Source organism: Corvus kubaryi, unplaced genomic scaffold, assembly GCF_017639235.1.
Source record: "Corvus kubaryi isolate FWS band 111438036 unplaced genomic scaffold, C.kubaryi_AGA036_p1.0 64960, whole genome shotgun sequence".
NCBI classification, from domain to species: Eukaryota; Metazoa; Chordata; class Aves; order Passeriformes; family Corvidae; genus Corvus; species Corvus kubaryi.
Genome location: NW_024581643.1, coordinates 50880 through 74892, shown reverse-complemented (window position 1 = coordinate 74892; position 24013 = coordinate 50880). Strand labels below are relative to the sequence as shown.

At 44.7% G+C, this 24013-nt stretch overlaps 1 protein-coding gene across 2 annotated transcripts in view; it reads right to left on the bottom strand.

The window, feature by feature from the left end:
• The window catches only part of LOC121672782 (membrane-associated phosphatidylinositol transfer protein 2-like), a 91796-nt gene that overhangs the window by 31483 nt on the left and 36300 nt on the right, over positions 1-24013 (bottom strand). For both annotated transcript variants that reach the window (XM_042045633.1, XM_042045632.1), the window contains exon 2: positions 12137-12310. In XM_042045633.1, the coding sequence (XP_041901567.1) occupies positions 12137-12214 (78 nt within the window). In that variant the 5' untranslated portion in view covers positions 12215-12310. The remainder of the gene's footprint in view (positions 1-12136; positions 12311-24013) is intronic.

The following is a 24013-nucleotide window of genomic DNA, read 5'->3' as shown; positions in this document are numbered from 1 at the left end:
TTAGAGCCAGGACTTTTGAGTCAGGCCAAATTTATACTCATAACACAACACACTGCTGGGAAGGATAGTACGATCAAAGAGAAACTCCCCAGGATAAACCCACACAAAGCTGCTTCCCAGCCCTCCAGGCTCTTGCACTTAGCAGCTGGCTTGTTGAGAAGACAACGAGCTGCAGGGAAGAGAAGAAGGGCCAAGAGTCAGGAGAGGTGGTGAACAGAGCAATTACTGACCAGTCAGAAAGACAAAGAGAAAATATGTTTCTCATATAACAAAAATAAAGACATCAGCCACATGCACTTGAGAGAGCAGGATGGTACTCTGGGCATAAGAGGTGCTGTGAAAGTGGAGCACTTCTGGGAATGAAGAGCAATTTGCTCTGCAGCCATTGCAGCCTCTTCATGCCACTGTGCCTGAGCTACAGCCTGGAGAGGGCTTGTTACAAGGAATTTGTCTGTAAACAACAATTAAAAAACAACCATCCATTAGGTAAACATTTGGCTTGAAAAGTGTGTGGCAGGCCCTCTCCCAGGAATATCTGCTGGAGGTGCTGATGTGCAGGCACTTTAGAGTCAGTCTTGAAGGTTTCCACCTCAGAGAGAAGTAGAGACTTTATTCAGCAGATTACCTGGGTCATTGCTACTTGCTACTGACAAAGCATCTTCCCCCTCTATAAATATCTGAGGAATGGTCCCCAACAAAACCAAAGAGTAGCTAAAAGCCTTTATATGCAGGTTATCTAACCTGTAATCACAGCAAACCATGTTATATTGTATTACAAGAGGAAATCCAGTCATCCCTTTACAAGCCCCTCTCTCCTGCTGATGACACTCCATGTTCTGCACAGCCCCATCAATAGCTTTTCAGGACAGATGGTGACACAGATCCCTTCTAGCTAAAGTAATAGCATTAAATTACTCATAACAGGGAACCCAGAGAAGCAGATGCACCATGATTAGCAAGAATGCCAGTTACTTAAAGGCTTCTATTAAAATAAATCTCTTGGCACAGCAACATAGCATGGGACACAGCACATGACCTCAGCATAACAATCACAGATGAATAATTCCCATGAACGTCGCTTAACCACTGGGCCAGCCTAACCCCATTCATCATCTGCCCTTCTCCACAGCAGTCAAACAGCTGTAAACAAAGCCTTCCACAGGCAGGTTCATCAGTTCTCAGATCTTCCATCTCCTTTCCCAGTTACAAATGTCTCCCCACCAGAGCACATCTTGCAAAGCCTTAGTCCAGCAAACCACCTCTCCCAGGTGAACAGAAGCAGGTGACTCAATGCAATTTGTTGTTTTTCTAGTGGGACAGAGTTTCATAAAGGAATGATGGTTGACGGCAACAGAAACTTCCACAACCCGAAGAGTCTCAGCACAGCTGGAGGACCAGCATTCCCAGAACAGGAATGCATAATGCTGGATAAAACAGTTAGGATGCAGTTTATTGCATCAGCTGGAGAAATACACAAGTCAGGCTGTGTAAATTAAGATTGCCTCGTAATGTTTTGCTTTTGGGGAATTAGATGAAAAACAGCCCCATCAACCAACTCAGAAGAACACCAAGAAGAATATTAATCCTAAACCAGAGTTCCTCCTGCTGTTCCTGCCCTGGAATCCGGCACAAGCTGCTCACAGGCTCAGGTCCACAAGCACAGAATCTCTGCAAAGCCGACAGCAGCATGGCAAACAGCTCAGCTGGTTTAGTTTCTCCTGAAGTTGTCTGGTTTTATTGTAACTACATTGAGCCCTGGAATGGTTCTGCAGAGAACAGTAAGGATGGGGTAGGCTGCACAGTGATAATGGGTGATCCGGGCATGTTTTAGCTTTCAAAAATAGATTATAGCTACAATCTCACCTTGTTTACCACTGATTATTGCCTATAGTACAACCTCTCAATCTAAATATGTGAGACAGTGATTACAAAAGGTTGGGATGCTTTAGCTTCCTGATGAAGTTCTTACTTCCTTTCAGCAGTGCAGTCACACAGTGCCACAGGACCCACGAGAGTTCTGATTTGAAACTACTCCAATTATGAAGACTGACAGCATCACGCTTGCAGACTATCATCCATGGGTAAGGAAGACACGAATCATTGTCTGGAAACAATAACCAGAAGATTTTTTTGGTGGTGTTTGTTTCCTCCAGCTCCCATTTGGAAATGGGGTATTTTGACAGTCTGGGCAAAACTCTTCTGGGAGAATGCATTAAAATAACACTGAACTCTCAGGATTTTTTTTAGCCCACTTAGACACAGATAGGGATATGAGAAGGTTCCAGCCGGCTGATGGTTTCAGTTAACAAGGACAGCAAAGACATCTCTGTAACCACAGAACAAGAACAAGACAGCAAATATCCCCAGAGGACCCTGCTAACATACTTGTTCATATTGTTGTGGCAAGGGAGACTGAGAAAACATTCTCTGTGACCAATTACTATTTTTTAATTGTTTTGGATGCTAAGGCTACCACAAACACCAGTTAAGTCCCCAGAAACAGATCCTTCCTTTGGGAACCAGAGAAAGCGTGAAGTGCCTCACACAATCCATCAGACCACAAAAATGCCTGAAGCTGCTCAGCAAGATGACTCCTGCCATCACTGGAGAGACCGTAAGACCTGTTTTCACTAACCAGACTTGTTCTGTTCAGTTTTAGAAAGGCAGTAAAAAGGCGCCTAGGGTATAAACAAAATTTAGGCTGGGGGAGAGGAATAAACTCTTTGCTCTCAATCTCTTCCATATGCTCAGGGAAAAATAGTCCCAACTATCTCCAATTGGACATTATTTAGGCTGAGGGACATTTCACTCTTACAATTGATTTTCCAAGGTGGCATCTTCTTCACACCACCAAGAGCCTTCCTTGCTGTACTCCAGCACTGCCCACCAGCCGTCCTCACTCCCACCCCAGGCACCATACACTGAGGAGGTACCAGTGACACTGTGACTGGGACCTTGCACGTGGTAAACTTGAACAGAAAAGCTGGGAGAGGTTGTAAGGACAGCAGCCTGTTAGTCTCAGCCATGTAATTTGGTTTATTGTGGCAATATCAGCAGTCAAACACCACAAACAAACCAGCACAAAATATGACAGCACATTCCAGCCATAGGTCCAGAATTAAACAGCACCTAAAACCAGAAAGCCAATGAGGGACACACTAGGAAACACCAAAAAGTCCTGGAACTAATGCTTGATTTATTCTTAACAGGTTTTGCCAGCACAGGATTGCTGCACACGGGTAACATGTCCAGTGAGGGTGTGCCTGCTCAGGGTGTACCCACTCTGCCTGTGCTGCGGAATGACTCAGCTCTGTGTTCTGTTAACCACTCCTTCACGAGCATTTGAGCTGACATCTAATTCATTACGAGCAATCTGCTTTCACCACCAGCAACCTTCTGCCTGCTGATGCAGATATCTGATAGACCAGGCCCCATTCATGGTCACTATTTACTGCAGGTAATCAAAACCTAGGTCTTGAGCTATGAAAACAAAATGCTGGGTTATCCTAAAAGTACAGTAGTTTCATACTTTCCAAGTTGTTATTTTGTTTTCTTTTCAAAACGTGCACATCAAAGACCTGAAATGCTCGATTAAAATCATATCACCATAACCAGGGCAAAACCTGAGCAAACAGCTTTGTTCAGAGTGAAAGAAGGGAGCGGAGCAGAGGAGATGGAACTATTCCATTCTTAGACAAACCAAGATGCAGAACTTCTCATCATACCAAAACCAACATAATTTTATCAGTGCACAACATGTTCTCAAAGCAAACAGGAAGTTACAGGAATTAAATTAAAAATAAAAATCACCCTTACTGTTATTTATGCAGGAGAGTGCTGAAGTATAACAGCACACACGACTTCTGGCTGTCAAAGGTTTTCATGCTCCAGTCAAAACAGCTGAGTTCTCTCACATTAAAGACGATGGAATCAACAAAAGAGCACCATTTTGAAGAAGGAAAAAGTAACTTGAAGGCACAGAGCTGCTGGCAGGGCTACAACCAGTACCCAGATCTCTGAATCCCCATTTCAGCATCCTAACCATCTTGTGACAGTGTTCTTTGCAGGGCTGGAGTAGGGATCTTTATCAAAATACAGCAAAACAGTACTCAAACAGGGAAGCTTCTCTACTCCTGCTTTGCAGGAGTTGAGCACAGTCTTAAGGGTTATATTAGAAAGACAATCTGAAAGACAGGCAGGGGCTTTCCTTTAACAATGGGATCCCTGCTATGACAGGGATGGTTTTAACAGAACTTTTGAGCCTGCATTTTGTAAGGTCTAATCAGAAACAATTACATCAAGTCAGGCTGGCAGTCCCTCAGCTACAAAACTGCTGGAGGACAGCAAGAGACAAGTTTTGCTCTTGTCCCTCAAAGCAAGGCTCACTCTGTCTCGTTGTGCACAGTTAAGTCAATGGGAAAACAAGTCCAACCATAACAGGATTCCCCACTCTCCTCATTACACTATTCCTGCCCTTCTGGAAGCTGTGGACACCACAGGACTGTGTTTTTGTTTACACCATGAGCACCACGTTATGCATGCAGGCAACTTTAAACTGCATCCTGTGTTTCCATGGCAATGGGAGGGGCTGCATCAGCAATCCCCTGGATTTAATTTGGGCCATCCTCACTTGGGCTTCAGCTGCACAGCAATCCTTGCAGGGAACAGCAAACCAGTGATGTCACCAGTAACCATGGTGCCCACAGCTGAGTCTCCCCAGTGCCCTTTGTGCTCTAACATGCATCCTTCATGCGTGACAATTGCTTTAATCCAATTAATGCTGTTAAAAAAAAAAAAAAACCACCACAACAAAAAACCATGTAGGGCCATGTCAATACTTACTTCGGGAAGGAAGGTTAGTTTGAGTCAACAAGATAACGATCAGAACATGAGGCTTTACAATAGCACTTTGAGCCTCATCGCTCCAAACACACAGGAATGACCTGAAACCCAGGGGAGAGGGGAAAGAAATCTGTTCCTCATCAACGGCTTCATTAATGAAGGCAAAAGAGCAGCTGTTTTAAACATCCCCCTTCTAGGTTTGCTCAATGGCTGGGCAATATGCAGTGCTTTGTTCCAGCCAGGCACTGCACTGTCCCCAAACACTGATGCCTCAACAGCTGAACATGACTTCTGATAGTAACCATAAAGTAGTTACCATCTACCTTTCCCAATCCAGCACTAATCAGCTGCAACTTCCAGGACCTTTTGGGTCCTTCCCAGCTCTGCAGAGAGATGCCACCTGATCACTCCTGCTCTGGCAGGGATTTTATGGGGGGAATCTTCCCTCAAGTTTACTAAGCAAGAATTGGGACTACCACACAGGCCTGTAACCACTCTCTACGCTGCTTCCAAGGAGACGTCAAGCACACAAGGAGATGTCACCCAAGAAGGGTCTTCGTGTGAGGGAGAGGCACATGGAGAGCTGCACCAGCCAAGCTGGGCGTGCAGGAGGCCCTGAGGAAGGGACCACTCTCACCCAGGCACACACACATTACCTGTGCTGCATCTGCAGCACCAGCACTCCTGGATGCTTCTCTTGTAATGGAACACATTTTTTATTTTTTTAAAAAGCCCTAAAAGCTGAAGGCAGCCTGGGCTGTCAGTGTCATGTCCCACGAGGCAGAGCAGAAACACGAGCAACATCACTTTGTACAAGCGTTGTAGGCACTGCATTATTTAGAATCAGGGCTAGATATTAATGAAGCTGCTTGTACAAAACCAGGATATTTTGGGGACAATCAATTGTGCAGGGTTATAAAAAATTTACAGCATTAAGAGAACCTTTCTCATGGCCACTCATTAATCACTTTGCCTTACAAAGATGCCCAGTCATACTCCTTTAGAGCCAGGGCTGGATGTGCCAGAGGCACATGAATTAGGGATCACTTTATTATGGAGATACCTCAAACTTGTTTACCCCACATGCCCCATCTTTCAAAATGTCTACTGCACTTCCAGCTCAGTATTTCATCTACTCTAAGTATTTCCTTGCGCATCTTTAAACTGATTTTTCACTGCATTAACTATTCCACAGACACTGTCTGTAAGAATTACTGTTCCTGGTTTAAAGGGAGGCAAAGCAAGTTGTCCATTACTATACTGTGAGTCAGAGACAAGATTTCAACTTGGGATGCTCTGGATCAATTCTAATCCTCTGACTACATCCCTTATACTTTAGGAACCCAATGCAGTTGTTTACTAACAATGGGCTGTGTGCTAAAATACTGCAGGACTGGCTTAAAGAAATCCCCAGAGTCTTCCTGATACTTAATTCATTACTTGGCTTCAGGTATTTGAAAAAATGAGAACCTAATCCCGGTCAACATTTTAGTCCTTCTTTCATAAGAATATAAAAATACAGAAGGAAAATGATTTTTGACAGTCAGCAAGCTCAGTAGGATTGGCAGTGCTGCATCCTACATTAAAATCAGTGCAAATCTGAAGTTTAAAATTGTCTGTGTTATAACATTATCTCAGCTTCATTCACCTTTGTTAAGAGAAAAAGAGCACATGTGAGCTGTCAAGGCAACAAGTTCACTACCATAAAATCAATCTTTTTTGGAATATCGTATGGAAACACAGACAATATAAGACAAAACAAGAAAAAGTAGATGTAAAGGTGTTTGCTCCTTCTGTATGTTTTCCCAAAGTGATAAGCTGTATGGGTGTCACTGTCACCTGTGCAAATGAGACCCCAGGTCTGCTCCCACCAAACCTAACTGTACCACCCACCCTTGTCCTCAAAACTAAACATCTGCAAGTGCCTTACTTTCCTCCTCCAGAAGGATGAAAATCCTCATGATCACAAAGAAAAGGTTATGAAAACCAGAGGAAGAAGAGAGAATACAGGAGCCACAGGTTTTAAGGCTGCAGCACAGCAATCAGGGGAAAAGCTTCAAACCGGGTTTTGCTTTTAGACTTGTGAGCCTTCCAGGGTCTCTGGAGCCATCAGCAGCATCACCTGCTTTAAAATTGAAGCATGAATGTCTGTCTGTGCAGATGGCCAAGGCATCTGCATGCAGAACAAAAATAATCAGCCATCCAGTTCTTCAGTGTCCAGCAATGAAGGGTTAGTTTGCCTTCCCCTACTCAATGAGTCCTTCACCATCTGCTGAGCCTGCTGGCAACTGCCAAGTGGAGCTGAGGGTTTAAGGGACACGACTTGTGCACCTGGGTATCACGACAGGGCCTCAAGAATTACCACCACCACCAAGTAGAGTTTTAAGTCTGTTCTCCAAGATGCTTCCTGAGAGCTACATGGAAATGAAGGGGAAAATAGGACAGTCCAGGTGCCTGGAAACTGAGACGATGGACAAACCATGATCCTCCAGAAAGGAGGAAAGTGACTCAGAATACTCCATCAGCAGTCAGAACAGGAGAGTACAGCACACTGCAGATGTTTGGAACACACTTTGATTTTTCAGGGAAGGCAATAAATGCAAAGCCCTGCAGGACTGTAGAGGAGAGGCTCATGTTAAAACATGAGGGAAGCCCTCAATTCCCTGGATCCTGCCTGAGTTCAGCAGGCAGTGTTGAGCAGATGGGTTATCATCCAGGAGGTGCCTCAAACAGGGCCAGAGGCCTTTCCCAGTCATGGACCCTCAAAGTGATGAACGACGAAGTATTAACGCTACTAACTGGGAAGGATGATGCTGCACCTTAAAATAAGTCCCATCCTCAAAAGGTAATCACTAGGTCCAGCAGAAGAATATTTTTAAAGCAACTATTTTTGGAGGAAGGTCACAAATACCCAGAGAAATCTGTGTGGACAAAATGAGGACCAGAGTTATTTACAACAGACAAGAAAGCTGAGCACACTGATATAAAAATAAGTTTTAATAACAAGAGGAATTCTCTTGTCTTATGAAAGGGTCAGAAGGGCAGCAGTCTCTCGGAATCTCATGGCATATGGAAGCACTGTAATGAACATTATTAAGATGATAAAAGGACTGACCTTTGGCTAATAACATCCTGACAAATGCATTCAGGGCTCGTATTCCAAGCTTTTATGAAACAGAGACTTTACGCTAATGTGTGCATAGTTTCTGGGGTGAGGAGGAGGTGTACAGAAAGGAAGGCTCCCTGAACATGCAAGGAAAGGATGCCAGTGTTCCAGGAAAGGATTGCTGTTGAGACAAAAATATGCAGGACTCAGGAGGGGAAGAATTAAGAGACCCTTTAATAACATCTCTCTAATGTGTAACACAGATCCCTTTGTGCCCAACAGGATTCACCTCGCAGAGACTGAAATAGCACACACGCACTGGATGTGATGTGCAGGCTCTGAGAAGACATCCAGGACAGAGTCCTTGGCTCAAAACTTCTGCAGGAAAAAACAAGTTCCTACAGATGGTTACAGTTGTTCCCCCCATAAACAGTTTGTGCTTCATGGAACTCATTCCAGTGCTCATCTCCAGTTCCTCTCTGCTTACTTTAGGGCAGGAGCCTGCAGCTTCCCCAGATCAAACCACAGCTCTCCCACTTCCATGGACAGCTATCGAGTTCATTGAGAAATCTCTCACCCTTGGAAGCAGGGCTGGCTTTTAAATGTGCACACAGATTTCAGGAAAACGTTACATGAATAGAGGTACAAAGAATGATTTCACTGTTTTGAAATATTTTGCCTGTTTTATGCACCAGAACAAAACCAGGTCACAGCAGGAAGGAAGATCACTGCTTCTCAGCTCAGATATAAAAATGAGCATGTTTTAATTTGGATGTCAAAAGAGACAAAAACTCAGCAATGATGCAAAAAGGCCTTGTGCTTTTGGAAAAGCTAAACCCAACTTCCCTGGAGCAAGCGCTCCCAACCTGGAGAGGCTGACAACGCTGTGTGAGAGGTTTCCCATGGAAGGATATTGAAAGTCTGAAATTTAATAGAGAAAACCAATTCAGTTCAGATCTGCTAGGCTTCAAGCAAGTCGAGGGTACATTAAGTCCTTGCTGTAATGTAAAATTAACTTATTTAGGGAAGAATTTAAGTGCTACTTAAAGTACTGAAACCACTGACTGTAGATAATATTTCAGAAGCCAGCAGAAAGCAACTTAGGAGACTTTTTGCTCTCTCACCTCAAATTCAAAAAAAAAAAATTAAAAAGCAAAGCAGCAGGCCACGCATCTCAGTTTTCACAGCTTTATACACCAGCCTGGAGAACTTGTAGTTATAAGAGGAATTACAGAGCAACACGGGCATGCACACAATGATTTATTGCACATCTCACCTGCCCAGTGGCGCAGAGAACCAAGAGAGATGTGGATTATATACTGCACAATTTTAATTCTCCCATCCAGTAAACACAGCAAATATGAGAACAGCCTGTTCCCATTTAATGGAAGGATCCTTTGCTACTTGGGCATGATGCTGCTTACATCAAATCTGGTGGAAATTTTTGTTAAGACTTCTAAGAAGAAGGGGTTGTTTTCTCATGAAAACAGATGATTGACCCTTCCACTGCAAAGCAAAAAATCTGCATGAAAAAGCCTTTGAAAAGTGATGACAGTACTACAGCTTGAGCCTGAACATCCCTCTCCACATGGCTTTGAAGCACCACTTCTACCACAAGGGCTCAGGGGAGAAGGGCCTTTTGGAAAACTTCCATTTGGACAATGCTGAAGTCTAGGAAAATTTATACCCAGGCAAAAAAATAGGCAGCTTTGTACCAACTGGTTTGGAATTTAACAGGAATTTTCACTCATGAGCTTGAAGGTAAACGAGTGATCAACTTCAAACATGTGCTTGAGGCTCCCTAAAACCCTTGAGGAACGATCATGACATCTCCTTTTCCACTGCTGGAGAAGTGCTTCTCACAGGACTTGGCTGCCTGGTGCCTCCAGCAATAACACCACCATTCTGTACATGACAAATGTCTTAGAAATTAACCTTTTGCTTTTAAAAATCGCTTCTCTTCCCAGGAACTACTTCAAAACATTCTGTTCTATATTTCAGCCACAAATTTCTCAGAAATGCCTCTTCACTGCTGCTTTGCACAGATATCTCAGCTTGTACCCATAAGGGGGCTCAACACACAGAACTTACTTTTCCTGTGGCCTCTTCAGGCGTTTCAGAGGAAAAATAAAAGGACAGACATGAAGCACTTTCTCATTCTCTGAAAAGGATGGAAGTCACGCTCCCCACTGCTCCTTCCCCAGTGCCTGTCTCAAAGACAAAACCTCCACTTTTAAGTCAAACTGAAGAAAAAGAACATTTGATATCCTGGTCTAGGAAAAGCTCACATTGAAGCCAGCAGGAATCTTTCCACCAACTTCAGGAACAATTGAAGCAAATCGCTACCAAACTATGAACTCTACCCTAAGTGGTCTTTCTTGTTTTGTTATTGTTTTTTATTTTCAAACTTGAGCTGAAACTAGTATTCTCAAGGAAAAGCACAGCTAACTTTTCCTCTTGCACTACTTGTACAAGTAACACAGCGAAGTCCCTTGCTTGTCATGCACTCCTCCAGCTCCCCCAGACCTTGGGCTCCATGCAGCATTTCCAGCTTAGCCCCCTGCTCCAGGAGGGTGGAGGGAGATCAGAAACCTGACTTGACACCTGATCTGAGAGGAAACCTTACTCTGCTGCCTGTCAATGCAGTAGAAAATTAAAGCAGGGCTGGATGGCAATTTGGAGATGTAATTTCTCAAGCAGTTTCCTGTGCTGGTGAACTTCCCCTCGCATGAAACCCTAATAGCTTCTCAGGTCCTTTTGATGTTAAGATACAGCCAAAATCCCTGTCAAGTAACAAAGCAGAACCCAGTGTTCTGCATTAAGGAAATAAAAATCAGCAATTTAACTTCTGAGATCAAAAAGCAAATCCTCCTCCCTGACCAAGTCCTCCAGAATTCCCAGAGGCCCCACAGACACTCCTCCATTAAGGATTCATCCTCTGTTGAATCAGGTGGGCTCCTCCTTCCTAATCAGATCACTCTCCCCTATGCTCTGCTGCTCACTGACAAGCTCTGCACAGATAATACTCTGCTGCCATCCACCAGCTCTTCATGCAAAGCAGCTGAGACAAATTAGGAAGACAAAGTTGTTAACAATATAATTGTACCAATATTCAAAGCAGCTACAGCATCAGTAAAAGGTATAGAAAAATGAAGGCACCTAAGAAAAATGTTTACCTGTTTATGCCAAGATTTAGGTTAAACACACATTTGTGTCAGAAAAAGGAATTTGAGCGTTATTACTGGAAAATACAAACCATCCATTCTATTAACAGTCAAGCCCAAGTGCACGAGTCCTTAAGGAACACGGCTGGGTGGTCAGGCAAGAAATGGGGGAGTTGTCCTTTTGCTTTGGGGGGTTTGCTTTTTCCCCTTAATTTACTCTGGGTTTTAAGCCAAAGCAGGTTTTTCTAGCATCGCTTCATCCTGCTTCAGAAAGCAAAGTTCTCCTGCAAGCTCAGTATGAGATGTGTGTTTTGCTGGGTGAGCAAAATTACATTTTATTTAAAGCATGGGACAATGAAATAACACTTCAGATTCATTTCCTTTTATAACTGCTCCTGGTTGAATTTCAAACACTGGGAGAATATGGGCACAGGGGATTTCAGTTACAAAACCCCAACATTTTAATTAACTGCTTTACTGCAGACAGGGAATTCCACAAAAATTCCCATCAGTATTCAGAAGCCTATTAAAAATAATCTACATTTTATGCCTAAACTGATTAGTATCTGTTCCACCAGATATATTACATTTAATTTTTTCCCTCCCTTAATTCCAAGTTACACCTTTGGTTTACCCTCTCTAATTTATATTCAACTGTTGCTTCCCAAGAAAAGAACAGAATTTAGTTTGCAACTGGAACTGGCATGACCAGCAACCACAGCCCACCTGGGAAGCAGTGGCTGTTTATGCCCTACAGCTTGATCCCTTCCAGTAGGTACCCACACAGGTGGGCTGAGTGTTTCCACAGGAATAAGTTGCTGTTTCCCCAGGTAGGTCAAACAGAGGTTCTCCAATTTAAGGAGAAGAGGAAGCAGGTCAGAAATTGAAATCTGCGTTACTTTCCCTGCTTCTCCTTTATAAGCAAACAGCAAAACCCAAATTTAAAACACCCAATCCTGCAGCAATTCTCCCCCACCCCACCCAGAGCCCCCCAGGGCCCTGCAGGGACCAGAATGTTCCTGACCTGTATCATGTAGAGCTGGGCGATGCGATATTCTTCCACGCTCATTGGAAGAGGAATACGATATTCCTTTATGAGCATTTTGGATACAAAAATCTCTTCTCTGCTCAAAAACACAATCCAAAAGCTTTTAGTAAAGGCTCCTTAAATAATGGCAAGGAAATGCATCGAGGATCCCTGAAACAGAGAGAAAGGGAGGGAGGGGGAAAAGAGAGAAGTGGTTATTTTCCATTCTTATGGCAGAACATCCTATTTAGAAAAAATAAAAAAAACCAACAGACAAACATTAATTTTTGTAATAGCTATAAGCCTAATAGCAGAGAGAAGAATCCCTGGAGTGCTACCAGACCTTTGGTATCAAACTGAACAGAATCCTTCCCAAGAATTTTGAGTTGCTTCAGGGGATGCCATCAAAGCTTTTACCCTCGTGACCTTTGCCACTGTATCAATCAGACTTTCATATGCAACAGCATCTCCACGGAAGGGATGTGACAAAAGCTCCAAATGAATAGGCCCAAATGAATCTGCTGCTGCCCACAATAAAGTCTCTCTCCAGTGTCAGCAACACACCAGAGATGCATCCACTCAAAGGCATCAGGTTTTATCCTCTCAAAAGCATTTAGCAACAAGAAAAGGCAATAATTAGACTTCCTCAGCCCTCAGTAACAACATGATGAAGAAAGATCTTTGGATTCTAAGAATAAAGACAGTACAAACGTACTTTTCTTCCCTGCTTTATTCTGAATTATTTTCTTGGTAGGACCCCTTCTCTTGCACCTCCAAAGCAGTCTGCTGGCAAGATCCTCCTGTCACTTCTGTCAATGTCAGGCTCATTTTTACACTCCCACTGTATGAGAATACAGTCAAAGATCAAACTGCAACAGAGAAAAATCCCATCCTACCCCACCTCAAGGCACTGTAACAGAATTACTGGTTAAGAATTCAGGGAATATAGCATTTGCTACACCACAGGTCAAAGCAGGAACTCTTCAAATATCTTTAATAACCTCTATGGACTGTGGATAAAGACAATAACTTTATGTAAGGAAGGGGGAAATAAAAGGATGAATGGTGATGAAAAGAGGACACAAGAAGCAAAGTCTGTTATCAGCCCAAGTCAGCTGTGGCAGGATCTGGTGACGGCTCTCACAGCACACAAACCATTCACTTGGTTCCTTCTTGTCACCAAAATCCACCTTTCCTGCTGTGCCTGCTTATTGGATGTCTTCAGAGAGAGCTGCTGGAGCCAAACCAGCCCCAAACCCTGTGACTGGTGAAAACAACCAACAGAATAAACCCAACCAATTTATCTTGTGGATTAAACCATGATGCGGGAACCAGGAAACCGCACCACTATCAACAGCCCTTAGTGCCAGTTGGTGTTTGCACAACACTTCACCAAACTTTTACAAGGTTTAGAGAGGTTCAAACACATGCCCATGGTCACAGAGCAACCAGGGACAACATTCAGTATTTATAGCCCAGGTTTACTGTGACATCTCTGCCAGAGCTGCCCCAGTGCCGAGCATACACGGGGACACTGCCCAGGGGACACTGCCCAGGGGACACGGCCCAGGGCTCACTGGCCCAGGCACACCCAGCCCCGTGCCATGGTGCCCCCAGCTCGCCTCCCTGTGACTGCCACATTTCTAATCCAGCACTAAAGCAAATCCACCCCGGACCGACTCTTCTGGAATAGTGATCTGTCTGGTGCTGCATCATCTAAACAATTTATTTCCAAATTCAATTCTCTGCCGCATTTTATTGCTGTCAGAGCAATCTGTGTGCGTGGAGGGGAGGATAAAAAAGTCTCAACTATGGCAAAGCCTACAGAGAATAATTCTGGGAAAACTCTGCTTCCCTACACTGCCAAGCTATGCACAGAAGTGTGTGCATCCACACGCACGTGCAGGATTTCCTCCATCAAACTAATCCTCCAGAACAGGTGGAGATAATCTCATTAAGTGGTTTTTAATTAGTGTCATGGCAAAGAACAACAGTTACCACCACAGGATGGATCTCAAGCACCAGATTTGCAATGGTGCAGCTCCAGGATCTCAACTCTTGGAGCTAATGGCAGTGGGAGCTACACGTCTTGAGCAGTTTGTTGTGCTTTAGAGATCTTTGAAAATTAGATTTAAAAGCTTCTCCCCCTGTTCCCCAAATGCTCTGAAAGTGGTTCTGCTCCATCATAAGGACATCAGTCATGTCTGCACTTGCTGCTTGCTAAAACCAGGGTATTTCTATCGACTGGAAGAGATGAATAAAACAAAAAATAAAACCTAAAAAGCAGTAAAATGGCAAGAAACAAGTACCAACATGGAAAAAATGTGTTTTATAATGAAGTGCCAGTCAGGTAATAATTCAGATGGCTGAGACACAAGAGGGTTTATTTTATTACAGACTAAAAACCCCAACATTTTGGCCCCAAGCAGGTGCAGCAGCAGCCTTGGCATGAGAAGCCTGTCTGGTCACAGCACTGGCTCCTGCTCCAGCTTCCTGCTCAGCTTTTATGGGAGCTGAGGGTTCAGTGGGAAGTTCCCCATCAGATTTCTCCTTCCCTGTGGCCAATGATTAAAAAGCAGTGTTTGGGCTCAGTCTGCAGGTCTGCAGGCTGCAGCAGATCCTGCTTATGTACCCACTGGAAACCTCCTCCAGCAGCGACCCACTCCAGCTACTGCTGCTAGCCCCCAAAAGCTGGGTAGAAAACAACCCCAGAAACACACTGGGCAACACCAAGGAGCAAATCCCAACCTCATACCAAGGGAAAAGCACCTGGGATCAGCAGCCTGACACTGAAGGAGGCACAAAGAGAACAAACCTGACTTGTTTGCCTGGTTTTTAGCTTGACTGGCCAAAAAAAAAAAAAAAAAAAAAGAAAATCGAGGTAAGTTTGCAGTTTGGGTTGTCTTTGAGTTGAAAATAACCTGTTCCAAGCCTTCCAAGAGCCATGGAGCCCAGGTATTAAACCACAAAATACAAACATAGGATTTCACCAAATTCAAATCCGGGGGAACACCATTCCAGGTGGAACAGAGGTGACAAAATGGCTCTTTCAGACAACTCACTGAGAAGAGCGGCCTCCTTCCAAAATCTTGGGATTTTATAGAGAATTAAAGCTCATCAAGACCCCTCATTGTATTGTCCAAACCAAACACAGAAGTTCGTCTGCAGAAATGATGGGAGAGAAGGAAAAAGCACTTCTGGAAGCAGGGGAGCCACCACACAGCTCTGGAAAACGGGTGTCAAAACCCCAGCTGCATCCATGGCACTTGTCTGCACCCAGCCCATTGCTACAGCCAGAGGTGTTTGAGATGCTCCACGTGCCGGGATTAGCAAACAGCCAGGGTTTCACCACTGGATTTCAGCGGCACCAAGCTGGACTTCCTCTGGATTTGCCAAACCCCTGTGGCTGCACAAGTGGAAGATCCAGAGGCTGTTTGCAGACCTCAGCCTGCAGCCAGCTTCCCAGCAAGAGGAAAACAGCGGTGACGCAGGACATTTCCAGACTCGCTGCTATTCCTGCTATAGCCAAGTGGCACATTTGTACAGCCCGTTATTCAATTTATACCCAGAGCTGTAGTAACTGTGCAAGCCAGGCGCATAATTTTATACCTCAATTATTTTAAAATCAGGTTCTCAAAGCATCATAATTATGCTGCAGAGTCAATATCCTGCTGCGATGAGTCAGGTCCACCTCTGAGCCATTGCTCCAGGCTGTCTGAAGGCTCACGCACAGCCTGCTGCATTTACTTCCAATTTTAACAGTCTCCCTCACAACAACAAACTCCCTAAAAAAAGTGCCCGTGCTTTAAAATCAGGGGAGGATTATCTGGATCTGCAGAAGCTGAACAGACCAAGAGACCCAGCAGAACCTCTTGTTTAACCCATGAACTTGGTGTTCGCTTTGGGAAGTCAGGGCAACCTCCCTGGTACTAAAGGAGGTAGCAAAGGACTGATAACAACTGACAGCTCGTAATTAAGGAGTAAGAATCAGGGTGTGACGGGGTGGTTCAACTGTGCTTCTGGAGTGCTGGAGGTGAAATCCCAGCCAGGGTTCCCAGGCTGGCCCTGAGGGGATGGAAACTGAGTGTGGCAGCAGAAATCCCGGCTCTTCTGCGGGTTCAGGACAGGAGAACCACTCACACCGTGGGTTCAGGCTACAAAAGGGCTGTTATGACTCTGTTCCCAGCTGTCACCTTAATGACTAATTTTTGACCAGCTCACATTTTCCGTGCTCAGGCTGCTGAGCAGAGGCTTTTCAGGGCTGCAGTGAGCAACAAATGCCCCAGCAGGAGGAACCCACCTCGGGCCATGGTTGCTGCATCCCTTTTTCAACAGAGAAAAAATGGCCCCAGACACAGAGAGCAACTATAATGAGCTTCACACAGGAGGTTCATTTTATGCTTTTATAAAGTTAAAAGGAAAGCCCATCACGGAGACTCACACAGCAGCCGGTGGCAGAGGCAGGTCCCAGCCCCAGGTCTCAGGTTCTGATCAACCACTGCCTGCTCAGGGCTGTGGTGTCTGTAGAAGCTGAGAAAAGTCTCCTTTATGAAAGAGCACACTTGCGAGCTAAGGATTGGTATCTTTGACTCAGCTATTGAACAATTTTCCTTGTAATATTTTTACATCATCAAGAAATTAAAGATAATTAAGAGAAACAACCATAAGAAAACCAAGCCAAACCCGTAATGGCAAAAGGATGAGTGAAGGCATTACCTGGAGACCTCACCTACCTCCCTAAAGACCTTCCTTAGGTTCTCTACATCGCCTTTATTCCCCAAGAAGATGCTTCCTTGAAGGAAGTGATATCAAAGAGATGTTAGCATTGATCCCAAGTGTATCCAACACTTGGACTTCGGGAAGCAACGCCAGGCTTAGCAGCCTGGCCACCTTCCCTCTCCCGCAGAGTTCCCTGGAGGAGGACACAGTGCTCTCCCACGACTGGAAGCGCTGCATACTTACTGTGCTTGGATTTATTTATGCCTTCAGAAGCAGCAGCATAAATGGGAAACAGATTCCCAAGGCCTAAGTCAGCAGTTTTCAAAGGCAGCCTCGGTGCTCACACCTTGATTAATGCAGCAGTTTCCCTCCTGGCCCAGAGCAGTCTTGCTCAGCTTTATCTCTCCAGAGTGACACTGCTGCAAAGACCATTCCCCGTCACTCTGATCCTGGTTGTCCACGGTGTCCCTGCCTCTCAGGAGCTTTCCAGGAGCATCTACAGAGCTTGGCTGTCAAACCTTGCTCAGCCCAACCCTCTCCAGAGGCTGTGGCACACTCAGCCTGAGATCCATCACAGGGACCGGCACGGCCTCACAATTGGCCTGCCCACATCCCGCTGCCAGCTCCATGGGAAGGACCACAAGACAGAGAGGAACTTCTTGGTTTGTGAGTGCTTAGCACACTCTAGGCTGGAGCCTAAGTGTCACTGTGAATCTCTCATGACTGACCACCACTCTGTAAAGGTCAGGGGAAAACACAGTTTATGAAGCTTTTCCAAGGAGATGAATAATGAGTGCTCATATTTTACCTTTCCCTTCTCTCCCCTCCTCTCCCAACCCCACCAAAGTGATCTCTCCAGTGGGACTGTTTCAAGCCATGTCTACACCAAAAGGTTAAAAAGCCTCAACATTTCTATTTAGTAGCTTTGTGGCCACAAACACTCATCACTACTCTCAAAACTGTCTCTCTCTCACACACATGCACTAAACTGAAGAGACAGAACAAGCTTTTTAAAATCAGCAGTTTTCAGTTTTCATAGTGTGGGCCGTACCTGCTCACTGACAGCTAAGCAGATTTAAAAATTCATCAGGCCTGGGGAGAAAAAAAAAATGGATCAAAAGTTAAAGCTCCTTAAAAGTGCACAGTTCACAGGCTCTCAGCTCCAAGGCCACTGTGTCAGTGCATGACTCTCAGTGCGGTCGTTCATCTTAATCGCCCATCTCATCTGTCACATCTTCACAGAGAAATATTACAGTGCAGATGTTTGCACATCCGAGTTTCATGACTGAGCTTAGATCCCATCTGACAGTGAACCAGCAGCTAATGAACAAGTGCCCACGTCGCAAAACTGCAGCAGTCCTTCCAGCGCTGGAGCAGCTGGAGCTCCCCATGCCTGCCCCTGGGGCTGGCCACTGCCTCCAACACAGCCAGGGGACAAGGAAGGGGGAAGAGAACAAGGAAAACACAAGCATTTGTGGAAATCAGCTTTTGCCAGGTGTAGGGCAAGCTCCAGAGCTCTCGAAGGCAGGCAGCACAGCAAGGGGCTGAGGACAAACACTGCTCGGTGAGACAGGGCGAACAAGTCACACTTACAGTACTTGATCTTTTTTCCATTATTAGATACAATTTGACGTCACTTATAGAATTTAAGAGCTCATTGTAAAGCAGACGTTTATTACAACTGAAGGATGGAAGCGGTCCAAATGCAATATAGCAACACTGGAGCTATTAAATCTTGTTATAGTTCACTGGGCAGCCAAATACTGGCTTGAAGCAACATGAGGAGAAAGGACAGGGGAAAGCAACACCACAGCAAAGCGTGCACAATACCCACCACCTCTTCTGCTTAAGCGTTCTAGGATATTGTGCTGGTTTTTTGTACTTTCCATTCCTATTACTCCTTTAACACCTGGGAGAGGAAAAACTAACTCCCTCCCTTCTGCTTTATAAATGATGCTGTGGTGCAAAGCCAGCCAGCCCTCCTCATGCACACACTGACTCCAAGGAGATCAGGTGAAGTCCATCAGCTGAACTTTGGTTGGAAAATTAACATTTCAAGTCCTGCCGTGCCTGGAGGTTATGCAATAACGAACTAATAAAGAAGCCATTAAAAGAACTAATAAGCACACTGGAGCCACAGACGAGTTCAGAGGGAAAGACAAACCAGCCTCTAATCCTTTTGCTGATACTGAGGATAAAGATGAATATCAAAAAGAACGCTGACATTAAAGGTTAAACGTTTCCAAGTGAAACTGCATGAGGAGAGCAGCCACAAACCCCAGCATCCTGTGGCCAGGCTGCAGAGCCTGGTGAGCTAAAGGAACTGGGCAGACCCTGCTTTTAATGGGGTTGCTCTTAGTCCAAGACTCAACATTATCCAGTGAAAACAGGCCAACATTATGCACACAAATACATCAAGATAGATATGTAATATATATTTTATATATAGACACACATATATATAGACATACATATATATACACACAGGGAAACAAAAATAAAAGCAGCACTGACAGTGTGGCAAGTACAGCGTGTTGGCTGAAAACAGACTGAAAATTGCTGGCAGCTCATTAAACCACCGTAAAGAAAAATCTATGGAATGCCACAGGCAAACAGCATGGACAGGATTTTACTTTGGTTGGTGGCACATCCATTAGACTGAAGGGCCACTGCCAAGCAGAAGCCTGCACACTCTGGGCAGCAGTGGCAAGGAGATGGGAGGCAGGCCAAGTTAAAAAAAAAATAAATAAACATATCTAATTTCCCAGGTAGCCTCCCTGGGAGGTTATTGCATTTACACTTTCCAGCTCCAGGTGCTACAATCCCTCTTCCTGACAGAACTCAGAAAAGCGAGCACAACGGAGCTTGGTGCAGCTCCCACCAGCTGGTCAAGGCTCCACTTGTATTAAGAAGTAAAATCCCAATGACAAATCCATCCAGGCTCTTAATGTCCATGTCCACACCATCCCTGTTCCCTTTCTCTCCATCAGTAGCTGCACTGGAAATTACAGTTTTCTATTAAAACATCAAGAGCAGAAAGTCATGAAAACTCCCACTCCTTCATCTTACCAGTCGCTAAGCACGAAAATAAAAAATTGAGAGCAGAGAGGGGGAAGTCCAAAGCTCCATGTCTTTCCTGTAACTCTTGTTCATACCCCTCTGCATGGTATTTGCCAATAGCACAAGGCACTTGACAGCCACTCAGTCCCAAACCCATTACAGCCATATCCCACCTCTCCTGGATGGCAACCACAGCATTCATTCCCCATTTTATAGCTGATTCATGGGTCTTTATGCTCATCTTTTCCAACCTACAGCCCATTTTAGGCTATTTCTCAATGTTAATTTGAATTTTTATCTCCAAACACTTGCAGATCCACTAAACCTGCTTTTGAGACACAAAAATGCAATTTTGGGATTTGAGTCAACATCGGACAGAGCCTGGATTGCTTCCTTAGTAACTCCCTATTCAAACTGAAAAGGGTCATCAACAGCTCCTCCACTTTTTCAGTAGTTACAGTCCTGACGGAAATAACATTTTATTCCCTCGCTTATGCAAATACCATGTGGAACAAGAAATGAGCATTCAAAGCTGGTTTAAAAAGACTATTTCATGGAGGAAAACACGATACCGTTGCAAAGGCAGTGTTAGAGCACCGTCATACTTCACACTGGTTTCATTAGGCTGAGCCTTGCCTAAAGGCAAAATGGGGATAAAGAAAATAAGTCCCACTCCATCAGAAGAAACTTGTAATGACACCTAAAATTCCTACATGGGGAGCAAGACAGACACAGCAGTGAAGGCTGATGAATAATGGTGCAATTGAGGTAGAAAGTACAGGGCCATTTTGCACAAGAGCAGTAAATGTTTAATATCTCTGTTGCATCTTTCATCCATAACACCAACAGATTAACAAGGTTTCTGTGGCTGGGTAATTTCTTTGGAGTTTTGATCTTGGAAATAATTACACTAAATATTTCATAAGTGCCTTTGAAAGTCTTTTTTCTTTTTTTTTTTTTTAATAAAGAAAAAAGAATCACTCGCTGCTCTCGGACTGCAGCAGGGTAATGAAAGTGCACAGCTAATCAATAACCACTTTCAGTTCATTATTCAGCACATTTTGGGCTGGTGTTATGTCTTCCCTTCTACCATTCCACATCCCACATATGGAGTGATGGTGCATTTTTAAACCATCACATCTTACTGCTTTTGCAAATCATCCTTAATGCTAACCACAACATGGAACACACAGCCTCTAAATACCACCCACACCATTTAGAGGGTTCCAGGGTGTTTCCAGCTGAGCAGTTTTGCCAGCTGAGGCAGAGAAGGCCGAAGTGCCAGAGCAGTTCCATTTCTCCTTTAGTCTGGGTAACAAATTGCTGGGCCATTTCTGTCCCCTGCCCTTTTCTGAGAAGTCTGAAGGAGGACGAAGCTTTGCCAGTCACTTGGACAGTCCCAGCTCGAGGGCTGTGGGACATGCGGCTCCAGGTTCCTCCCTGGGGGGCTGCCGATGGGACCAGACCCTCGGCTTTGCCCCAAATCCAGCTGCTGCACTGGGGCCACAGCTGCACCTCCCCAACACCCAGGACCTCTGCACACCCTTCCAAACCAGGATCCAATGGCCAGCTCAGGCAACAAGAGACCCCCAGGGATACTGCCAGGTGCTATCCACATCCCGAATTCTCACCTGCTCTGGGAAAACCCAACACACTCCTTCCCCATTCTGCCCATTCCATAAAAAATACAACCCAAAGGACACACTATGATCACTTAAAATATAGCTGAAACTACATATTAATAAATGATGAATTTGCCCAAGCCAAGGGCAGGAGTGGTACCTAAGGAGACAAATGCAGGTACTGGCAAGAGAAGAGGAAACAACATTCTCTGAGTCACACACCCAGAGCAGAGCCACAGGAGCAGGAGTGTCTGGCTGGGGCCCAGCCGTGATCCTTGCAGCAGCTCCCAGTGCTTGAGGGATGCATTAAAGCTCTGCCCTGGCCTCAGGGACAACCATCATTATCCCTCATTTGCAGGGAAATTGAGACATAGGGAGAAAAGTTATCTGGTCCAATATCCAAGAGAGAATCAGTGACAGAGCAGATTCAAGATTGGATCCAACTTTTGCCACAAAATAATTTTTTATAAATAGAGGAGGGAGTGGGGTAGCTCAAGCAAATTCAACTTCCCTGATAACCGGCACAAGTCCACTGGAAAAAAAAAGTGAAGAATTCTTTTTTCTTCTTACCAACTGCCTTTCAAGCTATCAGTAATTTCTGCAGAAAATAAAACGATTCTTGAAAATATCAAATTCCCCCAAGAGCCCAGAGGTCCTCAGCACACACCACACCCCACCTCCTGTCGCTCATAGAAAGGCCTTTTTCCTGCTGGAAAGTAGGTCCAGGTTTGGTTGATGCAGTAACTTGAATGAAGACTGGCAGAGCTGCCCAGGCAGCCTGTGACACTCAAACCAGCGTAGCCACAACCAAACACTCACCCTCCCTCTTCTAGAAGGGCTACAGACCTCCTATTACTTCAAATGGCAAGGAAATTTCTTCAAATGACAAGATCAAAAGATGCTCAAACTCTCACAACAGTATCCCCAAAACCCCATGCAAATAATCCTTGCTGGGGAAAATATTCTCAGATGTAATTAAGTTGTGCTCTGAACCCAATTTTTGCATTAATATCTTGGGCATCACAAACCAAACTCACTTTTCAGCTGTCAAATCCACAAGACAAAACTTTGAAGCAAATCCTTCAGCCTTTTGTTGTGACCCATTTTGCTGAACCCCTCCCACAGCTGTTCCCACTGCCACTGGTTTCAGAAAGCCAAGATCTGGCTTCACTCAGACTTCTCTCCAGGAAACAATTCTCTTTTCTACAGAAAATTTCTGGATGTATCAAAGCATTTAACAGCCATAGAGCACATATTGTGGTTTCAGCCCAACAAAGCAAGCAGAGAGCTTTCCCAAGGGCAGAATTCTCATGTTCCTTGAGGACTCCTGTGGAGTTCTGTGTGGTTTTATTCCTCAAACTAAATGGGATTTCAACCACCTCCACCAACTACAAATTCAGTTTCACAAGTCCATCAGGGTGTCCTGCAACAATGTGTCATACTGCACAGATGGATCAAAAGAAAGCAATTTAATGTACATTAAAACAAAAGTAACAAAATCTGTTTCTTGACCTCCAAGACCCATTCAAATAAACTTTTCCTTTTTTCCCCAACAAATATCCAAATTGTTTAGGGGGTGGCCTTTATAAGGGACACTTCTTTTTTGGGGTGTCCCTTATAAGAGAGCATTACAAAATTAAGTTCACTAAGGGTTCAGACACAACATTTTCCTTTTCATGAGATGCACCATAGGATGGAAACCTTGTTCCAGCCTGACAGCAGCTGAGGAAGCAAAGCACTGAGCAGAAAGTGTCCAGCCCCCTCGGTTCAGATTTCAGGGATGGCTCTGACTGAGCGGTGCAGTTCCCTGTCCTGGCTCTACAGCTCCTGCCGTGGTCTGGCCAGTTGTTTCACACCTTGGGAATTTCTCCATCCTGGCTGATCCAGCTCTGTCAGCTCTCGGATTGCAGGAGCACTGCACAGCCCCAGATGCCCTTTGCTAAAGGGCATTACAGCTGTATTTATATCTGACATAAATCTGCTTTGTAAACAGTGACCTGATTCAGGAGCTGGGCTTTCTTAGACAGCCACATCCAGAGCACACACGTGTGTCTGCTGGCCCTGAGGGATGCCCTGAGGAACACCCTCTCAGAAACCCCAGAACTGGCAGGTGGGAAGCCAAAACCACCCAAAGCTGGAGGGTTTGGCATATCCACGAAGTGTACCAGAGGAGCTAAAGGACTTCAACATTCCAGCTTGATCACAACATGGCATGAAGAAAAGGACAATTAATCTGTGCAATAAAAGCTACCTGCAGTCTACAAGGAGTGCAATATCTGAGGGACACTAAAGTTTGGACAGTTTAGTCTAAAATTCACTGCAAATGCTGGCTCCCAGTCAAAACAATCAGGAGCTGAACTGAAAATAATATCAAAGTTCTCAGTCCAGGCACCAGACCCTGTTTTCTCATCTCATTTCTATTCTTCTGTTTGCTGCCAATTCAAAGCTGTGACCAAAAAAATCAGCCCATTAG